The sequence below is a fragment of the Danio rerio genome, chromosome 21 (genome assembly GCF_049306965.1).
Source record: "Danio rerio strain Tuebingen ecotype United States chromosome 21, GRCz12tu, whole genome shotgun sequence".
NCBI classification, from domain to species: Eukaryota; Metazoa; Chordata; class Actinopteri; order Cypriniformes; family Danionidae; genus Danio; species Danio rerio.
This window is the reverse complement of record NC_133196.1, coordinates 42,308,980-42,333,858: the sequence shown is the minus strand read 5'-3', so window position 1 is coordinate 42,333,858 and position 24,879 is coordinate 42,308,980. Positions and strand designations below refer to the sequence as shown.

Sequence of the window (24,879 nt, the reverse complement as noted above, 5' to 3'; positions counted from 1 at the left end):
AAATGGTCATACAGTAGTAACTGGAACAGTGTGGTTCAGGTTTTAGTGTTTAAGTTCAGTTCAGTTCAGTTTAGCTCAGTTCAGTGTGATTTAATCATTACTGAGAGTTCAAACACTGAAGAGCAAATTCATCGATGCGTAGCTCTACCAATCCTGAGCCATGCGAGGCAGTGGCGACAGCGGAGAGGGAAAAAAAAACTTCACCTGATGGGAGTGAAGAAAAAAAACCTTGAGGGAACCAGACTCAGTTGGGCACGACCATTTTAATTTCTCCGCTGGCCAAAAGTCTTGTGCAGAGCTTCATTCGCCGTGGTTTAGGCTGGAAGATGGCCTCAGCGAAGACTCGTCTGTCCCTGGAGCGTCGCTGGAATCAGACTCATGTTCTCCACTCCCCACGACCATCAGCGCAGCAGCAGCTCAGGATATGGCCTGGTCCCGGATATGGAATCCTTGGGATGATCACATCGCTGGTCTTGGATCCAATCAGTGACTCCGCATAATCTGAGGACCTCGGGATGAGTATCCCCAGGTGAAAATAGAGAATAAAGAGAATAATTAGCGTAGCTGCTGTTCATAGTGTATATAAGCAATATAAGTATATAAGTATTTTTGAGTTCAACTTAATTGTTTTAAGTTCAATACACTTATATTTCTAAAAAACAAAAAAGTTGTTCAAATCAATTGTGTGGAACTCAGCATTTTTACAGTGAATCACTTTAAAGCAAGCTGCTTAACAGTATTAATATAAAAAAAATCTGTTCGTGTTTTTTTCAGCTAGAAATACACTTCAGTTTCTATTGTAAAGCAGCTCTTTTGTGTTTACGTTATTACTGGCAGATGCTTGACCTCAACAGAAATGAACCACAATACTGTGTTGAAGTAGACGGAGCTTCAGAGACACACCCACCCATTATGTAAATGCCACAGACCAGTGGCAGTTTGAAGTGTTTACCAGCTGGAGTGAACATCTCTGCAATGTTTGCTTTGGTAAACTCTTTACATACTCAGAGCGACCTCTAAATAAACTATAGGTTGGCCTAATTAAGTTCAAAATGAGATTACAACAGTCTTGTTTTTCTTCTCCTTATTTGGCTGAAAGTCTTAAAGGGTAAGTTAATCCAAAAAATGAAAATTTTGGCATTATTCACCCTTCAACTGTTCCAAACCTGTTTGACTCTTTTTCATCTGTTGAACACAAAGAAAGATGCTTTGATGAAAGCTGGAAACCTGTAAACATTGACTGCCATACTATTCATTCTTTCATTTTCTTTTCGGCTTAGTCCCTTTATTTATCAGGGGTCGCCACAGAGGAATGAACCGCCAACTTATGCAGCACTTGTTTTATGCTGCGGGTGTAACCCAACACTGGTAAACACCCACACACTCTTACACACTCACATACACTACGGCCAATTTAGCGTATTCAATTTGCCTGTACTGCATGTCTTTGGACTGTGGGGGAAACCAGAGCACACGAACACGAGGAGAACATGCAAACTCCACACAGAAAGGCCAACTTACCCATCCAGGGCTCAAACCAGCAACCTTCTTGCTTTGAGGCGATTGTTTTACCCACTGCGCCACCCCGCCATTTTTGTTTTTCCTACTTAAAAGAATCAATGGTTACAGGTTTTCAACTTTCTTCAAAATATCTTCATTTGTATTCACAGAAGATAGAAATTCCTAAAGGTTTATAGTCACATGAGGAGGAGTAAAAAGTGTTTAAATGTTAATTTTTGAATGAACAATCACCTTAATATTGGATTGATATATCAACCAATTTAATTGAATAAAAACAATACTTAAAGGGCAATGAAACCCCCCTGTTTCAGCAGGGTTTTTTCACACCACTAGTTTGGAAAAAGTTAGGAAAGTGGGTGTGTCTAGCGCTGTTTAGGTGGGAGTGTCGGGGGAGGTAAAGAGGGAAGGATTTGAATAAAAATGGGAGTTTCCATTTAGTCACATGCTGATTTTCACCGAGGCAAAATAAACACACAGATGCAGGGGAGAAAGAGTGACTGTGTTTAATAACAGTGCAATGTTTGATACCGCAGGTCGCATAAGAGAAAAAAACCTCCGCATTTCTCGGTAACTCAGATGCACTCGGTAGGTCAGAAAGCCGTGTGTGTGTAGACTATCCTGTCACAAAATGTTGCGAAAATTAAACACGACGGTCGGTAATAGTTTGCTTGCAATGTTTACATGTTTACACTCAGAGAGCAGCATTTACAGCAGATCTTCCAGTCCATAATATTGTAGTGAAATTGACGTACTGTAAACTTTAGTAACTTAAGTATAAGGTCTGTCTTTAAACACTAAAAGAGTACTGCTGGCGATACAAACTATAACTTTACCATCTGAATGAACAAAGAAAGGGCACTGAACGCACACACCTACCAAATCTGTAGAGACAGAACAATCAACACCAACTGGAGACTCCAGACTGGCGTCTTTATTAAAAGAAGATGAGCAGCAAATCCGTATTTTACAATTTCCGGATGCGAAAAGCTCTCGACTAAAAATATTTTCCATACAAGCGTATTTCTGCTGTGTCGTGTGCACTGATCCACACGTGACTCCAGTTGCGCTCTCATAGCTGGAAAATAAAAACAAAACCTTCGTTGCAGCACATTATAAAAGCTACACTGATGACGATTCTTCTTCTTTTTCCACTTGTTTTGGCAACACAATGTGTCGTCTCTCTGCCATCTGAACACTGTTTCAGGTAAAACCAACTCAAGCTCATTCTGGAAATGTAGCCCCGCAGACGTTTCTGGAAACCGCGATTTACGTGGCCGGAGGTACGTACGGCCGTGTTTAGTTTTTTTCGAGCGAACGCTGCGGGGCGGTGTGGCGCCGCTCCGCTCCTCGTCTTCGCGCTCGCCGGCCGACGGGTCGCCTCAGCTTTCCCGATGCAACCAGTTTGTCCGCTTAGCTCACATCGATACGTCGGCGGAGCGAAGGCCCCAGAGGAGAAGGAGGAGCCGGCCGCGGGGACGACGACCGGGATCGAGTCCGGGGAACAGCGGTTCCAGAAATCAGGTAAGATGAGAAACAGAATCCGAAAAATAAGGGCGAGAACATGGCGGGATCCGAAAACGCGGTCGAAATCGAAGACGAGGGCTGTTGCTTTTTTTTTTTTCTGGACGGCTTTTGCAAACCTTCGCTTGGGTTTAGGGAAGGAGGAGGAGGAAGAGGAGGGCGGCCGGGTCGGCTGATCCGGAGGCTTTTCGCGCGAGAACAGCGCGGGCGCGAACGGCGCGCGCTCCCGAGAGGCGCCCGAGACGCGAAAAAGCGCGCACAGCAGCCTCTCGCGGATGCATGAAAATAAAAACCGCTCGAATACTTACCTCCCGGGACATATCTCGCGGTCCGCAGAAACGTCCGTGGGGCTACGTTTCCACAATGAGCTCGGGTTGGGTTAAACAGTCTTCGAAGCTATCATGCATATTAATAAAGTTGCACCGCATACACAATAAAGCGCGCTGATTGGTTTGAACCAAGTCTTACTTATGAATGAATGCAGCACACTTAGAAACGTCACAAGGTAATCTTAGGTACAGACAGCCTGTCTAAACGCTGGAATACACGCTAAAATCTCATAGCCATGACGCAGCTCCAAAAATTAGTTTCATACCGGAAGTACGAAAATAACGCAAAAACAACCAATTTTCACTTTTTAGTGAAATAAATGTGTCCTAATAGTGTTTTTATCAGTGTGGGTCACATATACAACTGTCAACAGCTCAAAAAATGTGTTTTGGTGTTTCGTGACCCTTTAAGGTTGGACAAATAATGTTAGATAATGTCAAAATCTGATTGCCATGTTGTTCAGTGCAAATAAATTAGCTTAGCTTTAGTGATCTTAACATATTTTAAATATTTACATTGTTTTTTATTATTGTATTTTTTTATTTTTCACAAAAATTGTGACTTGATCAAATGCGAGTGTAATGATTGCTGCACTGCACTTTGTTTTATTGATGCCACACAACCTTGTGCTAACAGAGCAAAGTACAACAATGCTCCTTTCCCTTAGTCACTATCAACAGCGGGAACACTTAAAATAAAATACTGACACAAATGCTTTACGATTTAAAACAGTTTAATTATTCATTCATTCATTTGGTCAATTATGCATTTAAAAGCAATCGTATATATTCTGCATGTGTTATATTACATTATTTACAAATTAGTGACAAATTATGCAACTATTTGTCTGAATTACTGTAATCCATTTGAACTCAATATCACTATGAACAGATAGCTTGAGCTTTTATCCTTATCTGTTATCTAAGTCTTTCACTAAGTAAAAGGTCAGGTTTGAGGTTTAGTATATTTCAAATGCACAGATTTGCAAGCATAGATTTGCAAGTTTACCAAACAACATAAAAGCAACATACTTATTGCTTTGAGAAGTTATTTGTAATGTTTTTTTAAGATACGTTTCTTTTCTTATATTAAAAAATATGCAGTTTTGGGGGTGTTTTTACTTTTCTCTTCTGGGTCAAAACAGACATTAACAAAAGCATTTCAAATAAAAATTTTGTAAATGCTGTTTTATTTGGCAGGTAATGCAGCAGTGATCAAACCATCTGAAGTCAGTGCTCACACTTCCAAAGTAATGGAGGAGTTTTTACCGCTCTACCTGGACAAAGTAAGAATCCTTTTTGAATGTGGTTTATGAATAAAACAAACCAAGCTGTTAGCATTAACAGCTGAAGTTACTATACAGTTGAAGTCATGAACTTAATATGAAATTTGAATTCTTTTTAACACAATACTGATGAAGGGATAGTTCACTGTCACAAAAAATTAATTACCCTCATTTCATAACAAATCTGCAAGACTGTAAATTAGCAAGTTAAAATATTTTAGATGAAATCTGAGAGCTCTGAGCTTGCAAAGACAGCAAGGGTCCTGAAATGTTCAAAGCCCAGAAAGGTACCAAAAACATCCTTATTTTGCCATCAGTGGTTTAATCGTAATTTTATTAAGCAATGATAAAAATAAATAAAAAAAAACAGGGAACATTGTGTCACGCTGCTGACATACTGAATAACCTAGAGGCATTCACATTTTGGACATTTGAGTTGTACATCAGAAGCACAACACATAGGGCTCTATTTTGACGGTCCATGTGCAGAGCGCAAAACGCTGGGCGCAAACGCTTTCAGGGCGTGTCAGAACGCATTTTTGCTATTTTAAGGACGGGAAAATCCGCTTTAAGCCGTGGCGCATGTTCTAAAAGGGTTGAGTTTATTATCTTAATGAGTTATAGGTGTGTTTTGAGAATAAACCAATCAGAGTCTCATCTCCCATTACCTTTAAGAGCCAGCTGCGTCGTGCCATAAGCGCATTTTGACGTAAAGTAAGTTCACTTTCGCTTTTGCTCTCGTGGATAGGGAAACCTTACCGCACAGACATCAATTAGCCTATAAATAATTAATTTAGTTTGTTAAGCGCAAAGATTTGTTTCAAAACTATTTCTAAATTCAGTTCTAATTTCCGGCAAACTAATAAATGAACAATAATAACAAAGTGTGTTCAAAATACTGAGTTATTTCCAAATACACCTGCTGTGCCCCATATGGTCTAAAACCTGACAGGTGGACAAATCTAAGCTTGTTTTTAATAAAACAAATATAAATATGGACATAATGTCACGGTCGGTGAGGGAAAAATGGAGTGAAGACCCAATTGCAGAAAAATGTAGGATTATTTATTATAAACTACAAATAAAAATAAAAGGCAAAACAAAACTACCCCGAAGGGGGAAAACATGAATTAAAAAGGCAAAAACAAACTTGACAGGGCTGGCAGGACAAAACAGGACTGGAGACAACAAGACAGGGTAATATCGACGACGAACTGGCAAAGGACTGAAAACATGAGGGGGATTATAAAGCAAAAAAACTGACACACAGGTGAACATGACAAACTAATAATGAGTTAACACGGAGGGTGGGACTAGACAATAGACGGGAGAGCGCATGACACAGAGAGACAACACAAGCCATGCGCTCACATAACACAGGACAAGAACATGCGGCCAATGAGAGAACTCATCAACTGCATGTTCATGACAAGACGAGCACAACACTGAAGCACACGACAAAAAGCACGTGACCACAATGTAAACATCGAGCCACGTGCTTTGACAAAAGACGCAAGACACGAGCACACGATAGATGAACACCTTACCGTGCGCTCACACATAAGCAACGCGCATGCTTCATCTCAGCGCCAACCAAAACTGAAACCAACTAGACGGAGGCGCCGAGAATAAAGCAGCGCGATGCTGACAGAACAAACACAAACACTAGTACAAGAGCGCGCGCGTCTGACGGACGCAGAGCGTGCGCGGCCACATCAAGCGGCAGCGCGCACACTCTGCGTACACCCTTGACGGCGCGCGCGCACACAGAGACAGAAACAGGACCAGACATGGGTAGTGTCAGAGCTCTGCCACCAAAACAAGAATTTACAAGACCAGAGTGGCAGAACCCTGACATATAATAAATAATACTGCTAATAATAATAACATTATACAAAAGCAAATTGAATGAACTGAAAAAGCCTCCCGAGATGAAGAAAGTAAGGCAGTGGTCTTTAAATTCATGTAGGCTAGGAATTAATATGTTTTGTAATATTTTAATTATTTATATTTATATCCTATATATATGCTTATTATATTTATCCTTAATATATCATATCTTTTTCATATGTAAAGATATTTGCGTATTGCTCTACATCTTGTGTGTAGTGTGTAAGCCAGGCGCACTTTGCGCCAGACAATAGACCGACTTTGTTCTGGTCTAAAGAACAGACTATTTACAGTTTCTTAAAAATAGCAACGCACCAAAACACGCCTGCTTTTTTAGACCAGAACGCCTATGGGCGCACATATGAGCACAAATTCATTTGCCATTTAAACAGTGTGGCGCAACACCTCAAAATGACCCTTGCGCCGAGCTTAAAGTAGCAAAAGACTATTGCGCCGTGCCTTGTGCCACATTGCGCCGGGTGTATGATAGGGCCCATAGTGTTCTTGTGAACACACATATTGAACTGACACTGAAAAGAAACTGGAATAAATAACTGGACACTGGAATGAAGTTATCTATTTATTTTTTGTGTGTCCACAAAATAATTCTTATTACTTCGCATGGATTGTTTTGATGGTGTTCTTGGTATCCGTCTATGGAGGGTCAGAGAGTTTTTTAGTTTCATCAAAAATTTCTTAATTTGTGTTCCAAAGATGAATGAAGTTCTTACGGGTGACTAAACAAGAACAGAATTAAAATTTTGGGACCAACCGTCCTTTTAGTACTAACAATTTAAGAATATAATATAGTAGTTTGCACTGTTTGATGCACCTTTTTTTATCAATTTATTGTTATTATTAGGCAAACTGTTAAGATCTAGAAACTAAAAGTACAGTGGGTGATTGACAGCCACACATAGCTAAGGAGCTATCAACCCACGTAATGAAAATACTTCTGCAAAAAAATGCGATTGCACGTTTTAAACAGAGATGGGGACAAAGAAGGGACCTATTATGCCCATTTCTACAAGCTGTAAAATACGTGCCTGATGTCTCTGTATTATATGTGTGAATATTCAGCTCAAAATGCTCTACAAAACAAAAACTCTTTGAATCTCACATCTTTTCCTTCCATCCTAATTGTGCCATTTTGGTGACTGTCGCTTTAAATTCAAATGAGATTGTGCTCCCAGCCCTCTTTTCAAAAGGGGACGGAGCTGCAAATGCCTGTGCATTAGCATAAGAGCAATTTCAAAACAGGACTAATGTTATCTCTGTGAAAAAGTAAAAACATCAAAAGAAGTGGCTAAGAAAAATTAGTCTATGAAGACTATAATGTTCATTTGTGCATCCAATAACTCCACATTTATAATACCTTAAATCAGGGCTGCTCAATCCTGTTCCTGGAGATCTACCTTCCTGTAAAACACAGCTTTCACCCTGTTCAAACACACCTGAACCAATTAATTAGGACCTGAACAGCACTTGATAATTAAAGGCAGGTGTGTTTGAAATGGGTAGCAACTGAAATCTACAGGAAGGTAGATCACCAGGAACAGGGTTGAGCACCCCTGCCTTAGATGCTCACATTATCATCAGCAGCTGAAAACTCTAATAGTGGATATGGCTGCTTCTCACTCAGGGCTGTCTATGCTAATGAGGGAGAAATCTTCACAGTCAAAGTGCTTCTGAAGACTGTTTTTATGAAGTGTGAATATCCAAATTTTAATTAATCAATTTTTACCATTAGAGGCTGGATATATTCACACACTGAAGCAACACAACTGTATTTAATCTCCTTATAAAAGTGTTTTGCATCACCTTTAAATAATAAATCATTTAAAAAAAATATTGAAGTGCCCTCAATATCACAGATGTCTACTATCACAATACACCAGTGGTTCTAAAATTTTTTTCACCAAGTACCACCTCAGAAAAAATGGTCTCTCCAAGTACCACCATAATGACCAGTATTGAAATAACGTAGCGTAGTTGGTCAAATTAAGCAGCTACAGCACTGCACAGTTCAAAAACGAAGCAGAGTCCTATTCATTCAACGAAATTATATTCCATACAAAATATGAAGCTGATCAGTCGGTTTTTATCACATGACTCGCGGTGCGGCATTCTGAAAAGTTAAGATGTTTTCAACTGAGGACGCCTTGAATACGCAAGCGCTTCGTGCTGCAGTTCTTACTAATTTTGCTAGCCTGTGGGTTAAATTTTGGCCCTCAAGTGACCGAGATGTAACAAGAGAACATGGTCATTTTTCAAAATAAAAGATTTTTCAAAATAAACGACTGTTTAGACTCAGATTATAAATAAAACTGAAATAATTAATGATTTTTTTGTGCATTCCGGTACCAGTTGATCTTCAGATCGATGCCGGTCTGTGGCCCAAGGGTTGGGGACCACTGCTCTAGCACGTACAGTATCTGCTCTGCAAGCACCACGCACCTCTTTTTCTAGTTCTGTGCCAATTAAATTGATTTTTAGCAGCTGATGACTCGATGCACTAAAGTAAACATTCTAAGCGCAATGCTTTGATCGTAGGCTTTAGAGAACAACCAATACTGATCACATTGGGGTTATTGTACGCATCAAATGAATAAAATTGTAATAATTTTTTATTTTGTTACTCAGTGATTCCTCCGTGTACCACTAGAAGTAAGCCTGCGTACCACTAGTGGTACACGTACCACAGTTTGAGAATCACTGCAATACACTATATTTATTGTATTACTTAATATTGGCACATGTCTTTATCAGGAGTTGTACCCTGTAGTGACGGGTGGGGTGAAAGAGACGCAGGAGCTCCTCAAGCAGCGTTTTGATCACATCTTCTACACTGGAAACGGCATGGTGGGTAAAATCATCATGGAGGCGGCAGCGAAACACTTAACACCTACCACACTGGAGCTGGGCGGAAAGAGCCCGTGCTACATCGACAAAGACTGTGACCTCACCATCGCCTGCAGGTCATTTTAATCACAGTCTTTTTGAATGCAAGTCTCTGAAATGATTTCAAACATGTGTGATCTGTGAACCAGGCGGATTGCGTGGGGAAAATACTCAAACTGTGGACAGACCTGCATCGCTCCAGACTACATACTGTGTGATCCTAGCATACAGGACAGGGTGATCGAGGAGATCAAGAAGAACATCAAAGTAGGTTATTCGATATTGAAAGTTTGGGCCTGGTTACAACCCATGAATATGAAATATCACATGAGATAGCAAGATTTTAACACCATACATCATAGATGTTTTTTAGATGAATTTTACTTGTAGTTTTGTTTGTTAAAAGTATTTATTTGTATAAACTGTATTATGCAAATTATATAAGTAATGTATTAAGTTTTAAGTTATTTTTAGTTATGTTATTACACAACACAGCTTAAAGGTGCAGTAGGTGATCTGCCAAAATGCTATCCGCTTAGCATATTATCTTTGGACGGCGGGGTGGGACTGTGATTCAAAGCCAATCTCCCTGAAATCATGAGCGCGCGCACCGTGTCACAACAGCCGACAGACAACCCACTAGTTCTTGTCATTCGCCAGTTAGTTAGTGCCAGCGCCGTGCAGGAATTACATGAAATACTTTGCCACACTTACATGCGAATATTCAGAGTAGCATGGTAAACAGTATAAGAAGGCTATCATTGTTCAAAAATGACCCAATGTGAATATAAAAGCAACTTCAGCTCAATAAAGCAGGTTAGGCGGAATAGCGCTATGGTGTTTTGTTGTTAAACTAAATATAAATCTACATTATAGATGCTGTCAAAGAACCTTATGAAACTGAAAATAATCACATCAATCTTTCACCGGGAGATTTCAGTGGCTGAACAACACGTCTGTGCATATAAGTCATTCATAACAAAACACAATATAACATAAAATAGTTTCAAAACAGAACATTATCTGTCTAACAGTAATACTTCAGCCATGATGTCGTCCTTCCTCCAGCGTGCTAAAGTAACTCCAATATTGGTGCACGTGCTAATGTGCAGAAGTCGGAATCTACATCGGAATTAAGGGAGATGACGATCCGACTCCATTTAATTGGATAAACATTTTTTAGTTTTATGCTTTACCCAGAATATAAAAATACATATAAACACATTTAGATCATTTACTGTAATCATTACTATTGGACTGTGAAGAGACTTTCAATCAGCACAACAAAAAAATATTTCTGAAGACAATCACCTACTGCACCTTTAAATATGTATGAATATGCCACAGATATTAGATTGCTGATGTCCTCATTACTCAAAAAGATTATAAATTATACAGAATTAGTTCATTTCAGAAAGTTAAACTGTACAAAGTTTCCAGTAAGGGTTTGGTTTAAGCATATTATTGGTGTAGGGCAGAGGAAAATACAATTTGTACAGGATAAAAACAATGAAAACCCATGTAATGTCTCCACAACTCCAGAAACAAAACTGTTTGTGTCACAAAACCAGTCATAAGCATACATTTATGGAAACTGACATTGATATTTGACTTTTATATAAAGCTGAACTTTCCATTGATATAGGTTTTGATAGGAAAGTAAAATATTAGAATACTTGTCTGAAATATATTTATTTAAAGAGCCTATATTATACATGAAAAAGGGTCATATTTCGGTTATATGGATCTCCAACAACATACTGATGTGCATGCAAGGTCAAAAAACACTTTCATGGTCTTATAATATGCATTTATTTTTACCCAATTATCCCAGCGACTCCCATATGAATCATTCAGCGATTCATTTGTTCCCAAACCCCTCCTTAGCGCAAAGCTAATCTGGTTGATTGGACCGATGACAGCCTGTTGCGATTGGTCAACAGCGTTCAGCGCTAGACAAATGCCCAGTGCTAGACAAATGCCCAGCGCGAGACAAATGCCCAGCGCGGTTTGTCAAGCCCCAGGCGGACGGGCCCGCGCGATAACCCGTGACTGTCATAACCCCCCGCACGGGAAGTATGAACCGCACTTAGTAGTGAAAATAAAACCGATAGTGTGCACATCATTTACTGAGCGTGATTTCCATGGCCGCGCTTTTCTCCTTTCTCAGCTGTAACTTAGATCATTTCTATTTGCAATTATTGCTGTGGCACCTCTTGTGTGAAGTGTTATATGTTCTCAGGGCTTACCTGTACTCTGCTTTGCCCAAAGATCTCATCCCCAGCCAGGGGGTTGTAGTGCTCACCAGCGTGTAGCAGGCTGCCTTTGTGCCTTATAAACTGGCCATATTTTGCACGCACCCCTGGGCCCGGTTTTTCAAAAGTAATCCACTAGGATTTTGGATAAGGGATTGGATCTAATCTTGAAAATGGGTTTTTCAAAAGAAAAAACGGATTACCTAATCGGATTAGATCACCTTTTTTGTAGGATTTGGATCACTTTGATCCAAAAAACCTGGATTAAACTGATCCCATCAGAAGGGTGGATTCAGCGTGGATTTCATGCCTAAAATGTAATGAAAACTTAAAAATGTATTAAATAATACTACTTTTTAGATCATGCAGTATCTTACGGGATATACTATTTATTTATAAGGTTTTAATTTTATTTGTTCATCCGTCAGGCTAAAGTGATTATAGGCTTTAACGTATTCAGCCTTTCAGTATAGGCATACAGCAAAGTAGAAAGAGTTTGGCCTCATAAAATATTCCCCCAAACAGCTGTAAAATTTACCAAAAACAAAAAAAAAATTCGGTCACTATCCGGATCAGATTGATCCAATCCGATGTTGCTTTGAAAAACTGGCTCAAAAAGTAAGCTGGATTACGTGATCACAGATCGCAAAAACAGGATTACTAAATCCGGATCAATTTGATCCAGATTAAACCTTTTGAAAAACCGGGCCCTGGTGTATTGTCTGCTCATTCTCACAAGTCTCATACACCAGTCTTTTCTGATCCTTCCTTTAACAAACGAATGAATCGCCCACTGTAAGCGTGTAGACTGCTGAATCAATTATTTCCCCTCACACTTCCAATAATATCCAGGTAAGCACAGCGTCTTCTTGACTCATGACTTCAGGATCTGATTAGGTGCGTTCGACATGAAGCTCAGCTGCAGCCGGTGATCAACGAGATTAGCCGAGGGCAGGCAGGGGCAGAGTTGAAAACGGAGCCTTCAAGACAGACAGCTGGACACTTCGGGACTCAAAGTTGCTGCAGTCATGATGACCGATCTCATGGTGTCATCATATATATATATATATTTTGTTATTTTTATTTATAACAACAAAACATTTACAAATAAAACAGAATACAGTCTCTACAAACTATAGTTTTTTTTAAACAATAAGGGAGAATTATGAATAAAATATATAACAAATGCATGAGAGAAATAAGAGGAAATGAGAGGTTAATATAAACATAAAAACGAACAGGTCTATTAAATAGAAAGCAATAAGCATAAATTCTAGGAGTTAAACATCAATCTTTAGGCTAATACTTCTTGTTTGAAAATGCTAAAAAAAAGGGTTTACATATGTGTACATTTATAGATATAAAAATGTAAAATATAAAAAGCAAAACAAGGTGTTTTGATTAGGTCTTAATAAATGAGATTATTTTGGATAATGAATGAATTTTCAAAAAAGCATTTTAATCCAAAAAGATTGTGTTGAAAAGAACAAAAGTTAAAATAAGTGAGCAATGTAGAAGTTTCCCAGAAAGAGCAGGTAGCCTTTAAACTGCTAGACAGGAAATAAAATATATATTTATATTATAATAATAAAACCATTTTATAATTATTTAATAAAATAGTTCTTTAACTTAATTTGTTAAGAGAGCTTTAGGGTGGCAGGATCAATGATGATGATTATTTTATTTCAAGTCTGTAAGACCTATTTGAGTTCATATTTAGGTTATTCACTAAAACATACACTAAAATATATCATTTAAATCGTTCATGGAGATGAATGCAGTAAATAGTCTGTATAAAAAAGTTAAAAATAAACCTGTGCAAACAAGCTAACCTTTATAACCAGATTATTTAACAAAAGATGATTACTGCAGTACAATATTTGTAGTCTTTTAATAAGCAAGATGTGTACAGGATAGAGAGCATGTGAAAAGTGAATTGTTTGTTTTGAAACTTTTGAATCGGAATTTGTCCAATTATAAACCCGAAATACACGTGTTTGTTGTCATGTGGTGAACTCGGCCAATCGTGTAATATCGGTGTCGTCATCAAAGCTCCTGCAGTCGCTCTTCAGAAGCTGCACGGTCTGAGTCTGCCGTCTGATCTCGGAGCGCTGTTGCGGTACTTTGATGCCACATGTGACAGTCACATGGCGTCGGCGCAGCATCAATCCGAACAAGATTTCTAACCAGCATGCACCGCTTTAAGACAGATTTCGATCGATCTGCGCAGCGCTGCATAAAGTCGAACACACCTTTTGTCTTCGCTGCTGTGTTAATGGGTGGGCTGCAGGTTTAAATTTTCCCGGGTTTACGCCCACAACAATTATGTTTCGTAGTCACGTCACGCCGAAATGGCTAAAGACTCGTTATGAAGACGATTTATTCTAACCACTATGAATTGACTCTTTTTTTTTTTTAGATGAATCAATAGATTGGTAAATGTAGCTTGTGTGGACACTACTGCTCTACTTGACTAATAAAATAGCTTTGCTACTGAAAAGCTTTTTGATTTAGGGTGCTTTCACACCAGTGAATCGATTCAGTTGTTCTGAAACAATGGTTACAATTGTTACATTGTTGCTCTTTGTTCTTGGAGCGGTTCACTTTCACACTGCAAAGTTTCTAATCGGACCAAAAGAGCTAAAACAAGTCACGTGCGAGTAAACTCTCCTCACATTGGTCAGAGTGTCAGGGTTTATTTTGCAGAGTCCCGCTCAGCTGTCAGGAGAGGTGGTGGTTTGGTGGTGTTTGACAAGGTGCGCGCAATGTGTCTGAAGAGTAAGGAGTGATGCGGTGGGGAGGGGTAAGAAGGGTGCGCGACGTAGCCTATTTGAGGACCGGGAGAGAGACGCAAGATAACCGGGAGATAATCACTCGTTTGCGGGCATCCGGGAGACTCACAAAACTTCCCGCCCTACTCATAATTCTCTCTTCATATAGCCGTATGCCTATTACATATCCATAAAACACTGTGATATGTGATATGTCGGATCGTATCACTTTCTCACTGCAATTGATCTGCTCCAGAGTTAGTTTCAATCGAGCCGAGACCACCTTATTCAGGCGATCTTGGAGTGATTGATTTGGCACGAATCCTAGTGCGATTGCTGGTTTCACATATGCCAAATGAACCGCGCTAACTGGGCAAACGAGACAGGTTCCGAAACAAAAGTGTAGGTGTGAAAGCACCCTTAGAAAGTAGCAACGTTACCACCACGCTACTAAGAAATGTACTTAAGCTAGTAGCGTTACTACCAAGCGGCAACCTCCCGCTCCCTCTTAGGAAGCCAATACGGAAGTAACTAAAACTGCAATTCATCTGAAATTCCGCTAGTCCTGGCCGCTCCTGGCTCCAAAACAGAGCAAATTTCAATTGAGCCCACTGTTAGAATGGCCAACTCTACAGCAGAAAAAAAGGTGTTTACAGCCTGGTACAAAAAACGATTTTGGTTAATACAGCTAATATTACCCTTCATGACAATGGTGAGGGGGGTGAATTTTTTTATAACTCATCCGTTTCCTTTATATTAAGTTATATTAAGTTTGCATAATTAAGGGAGTGGCCACTTGATTGACAGCTAGGTCTCGTTGGTCGCCGTCACGTCACCTCAGCTGAATCCGGCAGATTAGCCACTGAACTCGGCATATTTATCGTATTTCTGTATTGTTTTATGTGGCTTTACACAGTCAACTGCCTTTTGGACTTGTTTCCTACAATTATTAGATGGCATGGTATGCTGAGGGCACTTAATTGTGCTCACAAACCATTCACGTGGCCTCCGTTTCCCATGTGAGTAAAGTTACATACTTATATACCATCTCTATTCATGTATTTTATTTAAGATCATTTATCGTTTATATTTATATTTAGAGCTGTAGTGCACTTCTGAATCTGACAAATTGATTAGCTGTAAGCTCTAGAACAGTCATCTGAAGCGTTGTCATACAGTGTTATGCTGGATTTCATCAATAGTCTTGCATTAACTAACACAGACTATATCTGAAGTGTTTGGAAGTAATTTGCGTTTTCCTCCTGTTAAAAACCGTCATAAGAACAATGTTTAGTGGCTCAATGTATTACAGCAGTGTTTTTAAAAGTCTAAACACTTTATTGATATAGTGTACAACCAAGCACAAGTGGTCAGAATACAAACGAGTCACAGGTGATAAAGTATTAAGCGTTCTCCCAAAGTAAAGTGTGTCTGAACCAGGTCCAAGCTAAATACCAGCAGGTGTCTGTAGCTCTGCTCACTCTCCGCCTCTTTGCCCTTGTTTGGTATCCCGCCTTGGGTGTGATGACGCGCGAACAAAATGGCGACGGTTGGCCGCGCCTACTTGTGGCTTCTTTTGCGCTCTTTAGAAACCTATGGGTGACGTCACGAATACTACGTCCATATATTTTACAGTCTATGGTTACTACTTGTAGTGACGCTACTGCCCAACACTGCCAATTTGTCTGGTCACATCGGTCGGTTCGTCAGTCAATAGCGGCCTCTGGTGGATTTATGTGAGAACAGCAGGCATGAATGGCACTCGCAAGAGGAATTTGAGATCTGAAAAGGCATAGACAGCGGCCTCTGGTGGACTCGCGAAAACAAAAACAGCACAAAAAAAACAGCTCCTGGGAATCATTTTGCTCTCTTCAGAAATGTAAATAGGAGTATGTAATCAGAGCCTGGGTTAAATTAATTTTTTAGCCATGCATATTACTAATCAAAAAATAAGTTTTGATATATTTACTGAAGGAAGTTTTCAAAATGAATTCATGGAGGATAGTCTATCTAAATAATCTAACTAATTAATGTAACCAATTAATGTAATCATTTTTTTTGTAATCAAATTATTTTTGTCATACAACAAAAATTCATTATTTTGACTCATACATTGTTCTGGCTGTTTTCACAAATATACCCATGCTTACCCATGCAACATAACCTGTTTTGGACTGAGGTTAAAATATATTTTGTTTATGTATATACAGCAGTACTTGTAGTAGTGCTAACATGTTGTTTGTAAGTTTAAATAACTAAAAAAAATATCAAACTGAGCTGAATCAACTGAGCAAATGACTATTTTCATTGATGATCATCAGGAATTCTACACAGAAAACCCACAGAAATGTCCAGATTACGGCCGAATAATCAATCAGCGGCACTTCAAGAGACTGATGTCACTAATGGAGGGCAGCAGCATCGCTGTGAGCGGCGAACACAACGAGGCAGAGTGCTACATCGGTATAGTTCAGCCACTCTGCTAATGCTAATCAGTCACTACAAGGACTTTCAATAGACTATACGTTTTATTTAATGATTTACTTTTCACGTTATAGCTACAAAAACTGCACATTTTAATGGTTTATATTGCTAACTGCTATCATATTGTTGCAAATGATCATATTCATAAACAAACTGGTTTGTAGCACAAAGAGCTTTAGCACTAATTGTAACTTTGTTTTTCTCATAGTAATTTAATATAGCAGCTAATAAATCAGAAGTCTTGGACGTTCATAGCAAACAGCATATTTTAAAACAATGTGTTTCTTCATCATGTTTGTGTCCACAGCTCCAACAGTGCTGAGAGACGTGAAGCCTGATGCCAAGGTGATGCAGGAGGAGATCTTTGGCCCTCTGCTGCCCATCGTGACTGTGAACAGTGTAGATGAAGCCATCAAATTCATCAACCAGAGGGACAAGCCCCTCGCATTGTACATCTTTTCTTCAGACAAGAAGGTTACACTCACTTAATTCATTTATACTATAGAGCAGGGCTTTGCAAACTGTGCCCCAAAAAGTTCTTGAAGTCTTTTTAAATCAGTAGCTCTCAGCTATCCCTCACCAGTGTTGTGCACATTACTTAAAAGTAATTACTTAAATTTACTTGTCACTTCTCAAAAATAGTAACTAGAGCACAGGTGTCAAACTCAGTTCCAAAAGGGCTGCAGCTCTGCACAGTTAAGTTCCAACCCTAATTAAACACACCTGATCAAACTAATTGAGTCCTTCAGGCTTGTTTGAAACCTACAGGTAAGTGTGTTGGAGCAGGGTTGGAACTAAACTGTGCAGGGCTTCGGCCCTCCAGGAATTGAGTTTGACACCCCTGAACTAGAGTTTGTAACTGAATGACATCATTATAAAAGTAACTAATTAGCAGAGAAAGTAATGCGTTACTTTTTAAAAGAAAAATGTCAAAACTTGTACAAAATGCATGTTGAATCAAATGGACACTAAATCCTGAACATTAAACTAAACAATAAATTATTTTTTATGAAATATTCTATATTCTATACTATATTAATGTAGCGGTGGGACAAAATGAAAGGCACCTATCAAATGTAATATTTTATTGTAAATATTATTATTTCTATAGTGGAACAGTAAAACATAATAGAGGGTTTAGAATTTTTGGTAACACTTTATAATAACTACACACTATAAATAATTTATTAAGCATTAGCAAATAGTGAATTCATTATCTGTTAAGCCTTAACTCTACATTAATAAACGTTAGTAAACAGTTTATAACTGCAGCTACAAATGCTCTATTCTTGATTTATAACCATATTTATAATGTGCTTAATAATTGTATTTTCATACTTAGTAAATGATTAATTTTTCATTATTAAATTAAGTATCGCATTATTTACAAACCAGTTGTATTTAAGAGTAGTTGAGGGTTTTTATTATCATTCAGAATGAGTTAGTAAATGATTAATAAACCTTTGAAATTAACGTTTATATGTCTTAGTATTCAGGCATACATTAATGGTTACTATATATGTTAATAAATGCTTTATTAACTCAACTTCATGCAGTTTTGTGACCTTTATAAATGCTTTATAAATGACAAATAAAGGCTCAGTTAAATTCTAAACAGGAAAAATGACATTATTCATTCCTATTCAATTAAAAATACACAAATGAAACTGTACTTCAAATAAAAAATAAATCTTTGCAACCTTATCTAAAATAAAATCACTGTAAAGTTTAAACATTACATTTTATTACATTGTTTAATTATTATGTTGTTTTATCTAGTTTTGTCATATTTTGACACTCCTGTTATTCAGCAATTTTTAAACTTGACAGTAATTTTACATTTTAGAAAAGATTGCAAAGATTATTGTTCATTCGATTCTGAGCTTTATTTGTCATTTATAAAGCATTTATAAAGCATGAATAGTCCTCACTTTAGATTAGGTCACAAAACTGCATGAAGTTGAGTTAATAAAGCATTTATTAACATATTAGTTAACTATTAGTATATGCCTGAATAATAAGACATATGAATGTTGATTTCAATAGTTTATTAATCATTTACTAACTCATTCTGAATGATCCTAAAACCCTCAACTACTCCTAAATACAACTGGTTTGTAAATAATGCAATACTTAATTTAGTAATGAAAAATTAATCATTAACTAAGTATGAAAATACAATTATTAAGCACATTTTAAATGTGCTTATAAGTCAAGAATACAGCATTTGTAGCTGCAGTTATAAACTGCTTACTAACGTTTAGTAATGTAGAGTTAATGCTTAACAGATAATGAATTCACTATTTGCTAATGCTTAATAAATGATTTAAAGTGTGCAGTTATTATAAAGTGTTACCAAAATTTTTTATTATTTACTAAAATTTGTATTATTTTAGCAGTGTTATTGTATTTTAACTTGAGTACAAATATTCTGTTCTCTTTCCATCTGTGAGAGAACATCAACAAATAAATAAAAAAAAAATCACAAGCACATTTAATGCAGGCTTATTATATTATTACTATATGATTAATTAATTATTATAGTATTGTTATTATTATTAATGGTTTTTATTTGTATAAATGGATAGATAGTTCCTAAGCAGTATTTTGATAAATTGCTGAGAAGAAGACATTTCAGGTGTTTAATACATTGCGTGTCAGTCTTGGTTTATATTTATCCTAACTGCAATGAACCAGCTTTGGTGGGGGCCCAGCTTGCAAAAGGTAGAGAACCCCTGATTAAGAGCACTGTTTATTTTTTTATATAAAATATAAATATAACATTGACATCTTTCCACGGTTGAAACAAAGATTTGGTAAATACATTAGATAGGCCTACTGTATATTTCAGTCTGCTTCTTTTTCCTGATGTTTTAATCCTGGTATAACTGTATTAAATCACTTTTGCCTCCACTTGCATCAGCTCAATTGCAAATTATATACATTTAAAGTCAGAATTATTTGGCCCTCTTTGATTTTTTGTTTTATATTTCCCAAATTATGTTTAAAAGAGCAAGGAAATTTTCACAGTATGTCTGATAATATTTTTCTTCTGGAGAAAGTTTTATTTGTTTTGTTTCGGCTAGGGTAAAAGCTGTTTTTAATTTTTTAAACACCATTTTAAGAACAAAATCATTAGCTCCTTTAAGCAATTTTTTTTTTCCTGACTGTCTACAGAACAAACCATAGTTATACAATAACTTGCCTAATTACCCTATCCTGCCTAGTTAACCTTATTATAATAATTAAGCCTTTAAATGTCACTTTAAGCTGTATAGAAGTGTCTTGAAAAATATCTAGTAAAATATTATGAACTGTCATCATGGCAAAGACTAAAATAAATCAGTTATTAGAAATGAGTTATTAAAACTATATATGTTTAGAAATCTGTTGAAAAAATCTCTCTCTCCATTAAATAGAAATTGGGGGGAAAAATAAACTAATAATTCAGGGGGACTAATAATTCTGACTTCATCTGTATACTAATTATTTACACCACAATTTAGTTGTATGTAACAGTAATGGCATTGTAACCGAGGGAAACAGTTACTTATTTGGTTACTCGTTACTGAAAAAAGTATTTTTTTAAGTTACACAATTTATTTATGAAGTTGTTTTTCTCATCACTGTTCATCACAGGGCACCAGGTCACTTGTAAATGGTCTCATTTTGCTAGCTTAGTTTCTGCTAGTGCATTATTAGAGGTTGTTCTGGCACCACTACTAATTTACAGAAGTGATTGATGGTGATATACTGTTGGGAATGAAATACATGACAGAACGCACCAGTAAGAGAGTGAAACAGCTCTACTTCTTCTATTTTGACCTTCTATCCACATTGAGATGCTGTTTTTAAGCAATGAAAATCTTTTTAAAGGCCTTTTTTATAGTGGAAAAACATGACGTGACGTTTTTCATTTTCAACAAACTTTTTAAAGAAATGATAATGCAGTTTTAGTCATGCGGCCAGTTCAACTGTAATTATAATGTTACAGAGGTATTAAATATTTAAAATGTATAATGTAATTGAATTACTGCATTTGTGTCATTTTAATTGTGCAATTTTAATTTGAACTAAATGTCCGCCGATTTCTTCATAACAATAGAAAGCAAATAGACTACTGTTTTGCTTCTGTGGTGACAATGTGATACTTGTACATGATAATCTACAAATGTGCAAAAGACAAGGCTGTTACACTTTTTTGGAGAGCACTGTTTTTGTTAATGAAAATGAATTCACATCCTTATCCCATCTCACACCCATGCTTTAATTTTTTGTGAACATGGTATTACTACAAAACTCAACCCGGGCTCATTGTGGAAACGTAGTCCTGCGGATGTTTCTGGAGACCGCGGAATACGTCCCAGCGGGTACGTACGGCTGCAGTTTTTGCGAATCCGCGAGAGGCTGCTGTTGTGCGCTTTTTCTCACCTCAGACGCCTCTCGCGAGTGCTGTTCGCGCCCGCGCTGTTCTCGCGTGAACCCACCAGAGGCCGCTGTCCAACTGACCGGATGATTGACTGCGCGACCGGCTAATCGGCCGACCCGCCCTCCTCCTTCCCTGAACCCAACCAATTTTACCGATCGACCCTCCCGCCCGCTCGCTTCCCTAAACTCGAGCAACAGTTTACAAAAGCCGTCCAAAAAAATAAAAGCCCTGATTTTTTTTTTCTATCGCATTTTCGGATTTCACCGCGTTCCTACCCTTTTACGAAACTCGTTTACTTAATTTTTGTGATTCTGTTTTTGTCTTACCTGATTGCTGAAACCGCTCTTCCCCGGACTCGAAACCGGTCGCCGTTGTCGACTCCTCTCCGCATCTCGAGCCTGCCGATGTACACGATGAGCTGAGTGGACAAACGGGTTGCAGTGGGGAAGCCCTCCACAAGGAGGTAAGTGGTCGGCCGGCAAGCGCGAAAAGGAACAGCGTCACACCGCCCCGCAGCGTTCGCTTGAAAAAAATAAACACGGCCGTACGTACCTCCCGGGATGTATTCCGCTGTCTCCAAAAACGTCTGCGGGACTACGTTTTCAGAATGAGCTCGGGTTGACAAAACTTGTTATAGATTCATATTACATGTACTGTGCTAGCAAACTATTCAAACCAAATTGGCCATAATTGAAAAATGTATACTTCATTTATTTGACAAACGAAAGGAAAAAATGCCCTCTACCAAATCATGATTTATTTCCCATTTAAGTTTACAAATACTTTGAGATTAATAACCGTTGTGTATGTGGGTTTGAAAAGTTTTTTAAACTCCTGTTCTTGAGAAAGATGCTGCTTTGCTTCAGGCTGTACTAAACAGTGCTGTGATTGCAGTTGATCGACAGAATGATAGCAGAGACATCTAGTGGTGGACTGATGGCCAATGACTGTTTGATGCACTTCTCTGTCAGCTCTTTGCCTTTTGGTGGAGTTGGTAAGTCTTAATAATCTTTCTGTTTACCTTACTTTTATAAAGTATAAACTCTTCTAAGGCATAAAAATACCATAATGTGTTTGCAGATTTTTAGGAAACATGGTAAGTGAATATACTTGTTTATCTAAAAACAATACTACAGTCAGTTATTTATTTTGAACTTTATAGCCCGCCCACTGCCAGTTTATATTTATTATATTTCAGCACCGTTGGTTGGCCTTCAACAAATGATACCCAAATGTCTACATGCCATTATATATATGTAATAAATACAATTATTACAAACGTAAACATATGCTGAGTAAGGCTCAATCATCAGGCACACTCCCTCCTGTTTATGTTGTCAATCTTGCAACCTGCGTGTGTGTTGAATTAGAGTGAAAAAACCCTCTTCAGTATATTGAATTTAGACTACAATGCCTAGTTCAACTACTATGTGTCATTATACATACAGTTGAAGACAGAATAATTTTCCCCAATTTCTGTTTAACGGAGAGATTTTTTCAACACATTTCTAAACATAATAGTTTTAATATCTCATTTCTAATAACTGATTTGTTTTATCTTTGCCATGATGACAGTAAATAATTTTTTACTAGATATTTTTCAAGACACTTCATACAGCTTAAATTGACATTTAAAGGCTTAACTAGGTTAATTAGGTTTACAAGGCAGGTTAGGGTAATTAGGCAAGTTATTGTATAATGATGTTTTTTTTCTGTAGACTATATAAAAAATGCTTCTTAAAAAAATTAAAACTGCTTTTATTCTAACCGAAATAAAACAAATAAGACATTTTCATAAAGAAAAAATATTATCAGACATACTGTGAACATTTCTTTGCTCTGTTAAACATAATTTGGGAAATATTAAAAAAAAAAAAGAAAAATCAAAGGGGGGCTAATAATTCTCAACTCTATATACATATTCATTGATTTTCTTTTCGGCTTAGTCCTTTTATTAATTGGTTCGCCACAGCGGAATGAACCGCCAACTTATCCAGCATATGTTTTATGCAGCAGATTCCCTTCCAGCTTCAATACATCATTGGGAAACACCCATACACTCTCATTCATGCACATACACTACAGACAATTTAGCCTACCCAATTCACCTATACCACATGTCTTTGGACTTGCGGGAGAAACCGGAGCACTTGGATGATACTCACTTTAAGAGTTTCTGTTTACAACCCCAAATCAGAAAAAGTTGGGATAGTATGGAAAACGCAAATGAAAAAAAGAATGTGGTGATTTCTAAATTTACTTTAACTTGTATTTCATTGCAGACAATATAAACACAACATTACATATTTCAACAAGACAATGCAAATCCGCATTCTGCACACATTACTAAGTCCTGACTGCAGAGGAAGAGGATGCAGGTACTTGACTGGCCTGCCTGCAGTCCCGATCTGCCTCCTCTAGAGCAGGGGTTCCCAAACTTTTCAGCACGCGACCCCTAAAATAACAATGCCAGTGACTCGCGACCCCCAATATCCTCTGAGGTGGTTATAAATACAGAAAACTTGCATTCAATGGTGCACACACACACACACACACCAATAGACCCAAGTCTATTCTTCGTTTAATTTTTTTTATGTATGTCAGTGCCGTAAATGGGCCAGAAAGTTTAACCTGGTGTTATAAAATCAATCTGCTGCATCTGACGCTATTGCTGTCTTTAATATAATGTATTTACCCCAGGGGTCGCAATCCAATAGAACAAGTAAATAAGCTACTATAGTAACTATAAACGACTGTTTTTTTCTCTTCAGTTGGTTATGGATAAAATATGGTAATTCTTATGGCCTAATAATAATAAGTAGATTTTTGCAAATCACCAGGCGACCCCCCTTCATTGTTCCACGACCCCTCAAGGGGTCCCGACCCCCACTTTGAGAACCACTGCTCTAGAGAATATGTGGCACATTTTGAAGTGCAAAATGCGACAACGAAGACCCTGTACTGTTGCCCACTTTAAGACTTGTTTCAGGAATAATCAAAAATTACACCTGAAACACTTCATCACTAGGTGTCTTAAGTCCCTAAGCGTTTTTTAAGTGTTGTGAAAAGGAATGGCAACATTACAAAGTGGTAAATGCTTTACTGTTTCAACTTTTTTAATATGTTGCAATAACCAAAACTAGAATGCTTGTATATTTTGAAAAACAAAACAAAAAAAAAAAAAAAAATTATGAGGAACACATAAAATAATGTTTGTTGTATTGTCTGCAATGAAATAAAAGTCAAAGTAAATTTAGAAACCACCACTTTCTTTTTTATTTGAATTTTACATACTGTCTTAACTTTCTATTTAGGGGTTGTAGATAACATAATAACTGTAATTAGTGGTAAGAGACAAATACATATACATATATACACAAGCTTAAATAAATGAAATAATTAGCGAATGTTTTGAAAGAAAATGACAAAAAAATATTTTTTGTATTTGTAATACATTTTTTTTAAATCTTTGTAAATTATAAGTGTTCATTT

General features: G+C 37.5%; 1 protein-coding gene and 1 long non-coding RNA gene across 6 annotated transcripts in view; one reads left to right on the top strand and one right to left on the bottom strand.

Annotated features, from left to right (window-relative positions):
• Positions 1–24,879, top strand: part of aldh3a2b (aldehyde dehydrogenase 3 family, member A2b) — a 37,682-nt gene that overhangs the window by 5,102 nt on the left and 7,701 nt on the right. For 4 of the 5 annotated variants that reach the window (XM_073934482.1, XM_073934481.1, XM_073934480.1 and 1 more), the window contains 6 exon segments: positions 4,572–4,657; positions 9,317–9,525; positions 9,598–9,715; positions 16,796–16,937; positions 17,266–17,432; positions 22,282–22,381. In XM_073934482.1, the coding sequence (XP_073790583.1) occupies positions 4,572–4,657; positions 9,317–9,525; positions 9,598–9,715; positions 16,796–16,937; positions 17,266–17,432; positions 22,282–22,381 (822 nt within the window). 5 annotated transcript variants of the gene reach the window in all.
• LOC141379901 (uncharacterized) lies at positions 795–24,547 on the bottom strand. The gene is made up of 3 exons (XR_012396866.1): positions 23,370–24,547; positions 21,928–23,297; positions 795–2,735 (listed from the first exon to the last, which is right to left on the bottom strand). It is a non-coding gene; the product is annotated as an uncharacterized lncRNA (long non-coding RNA).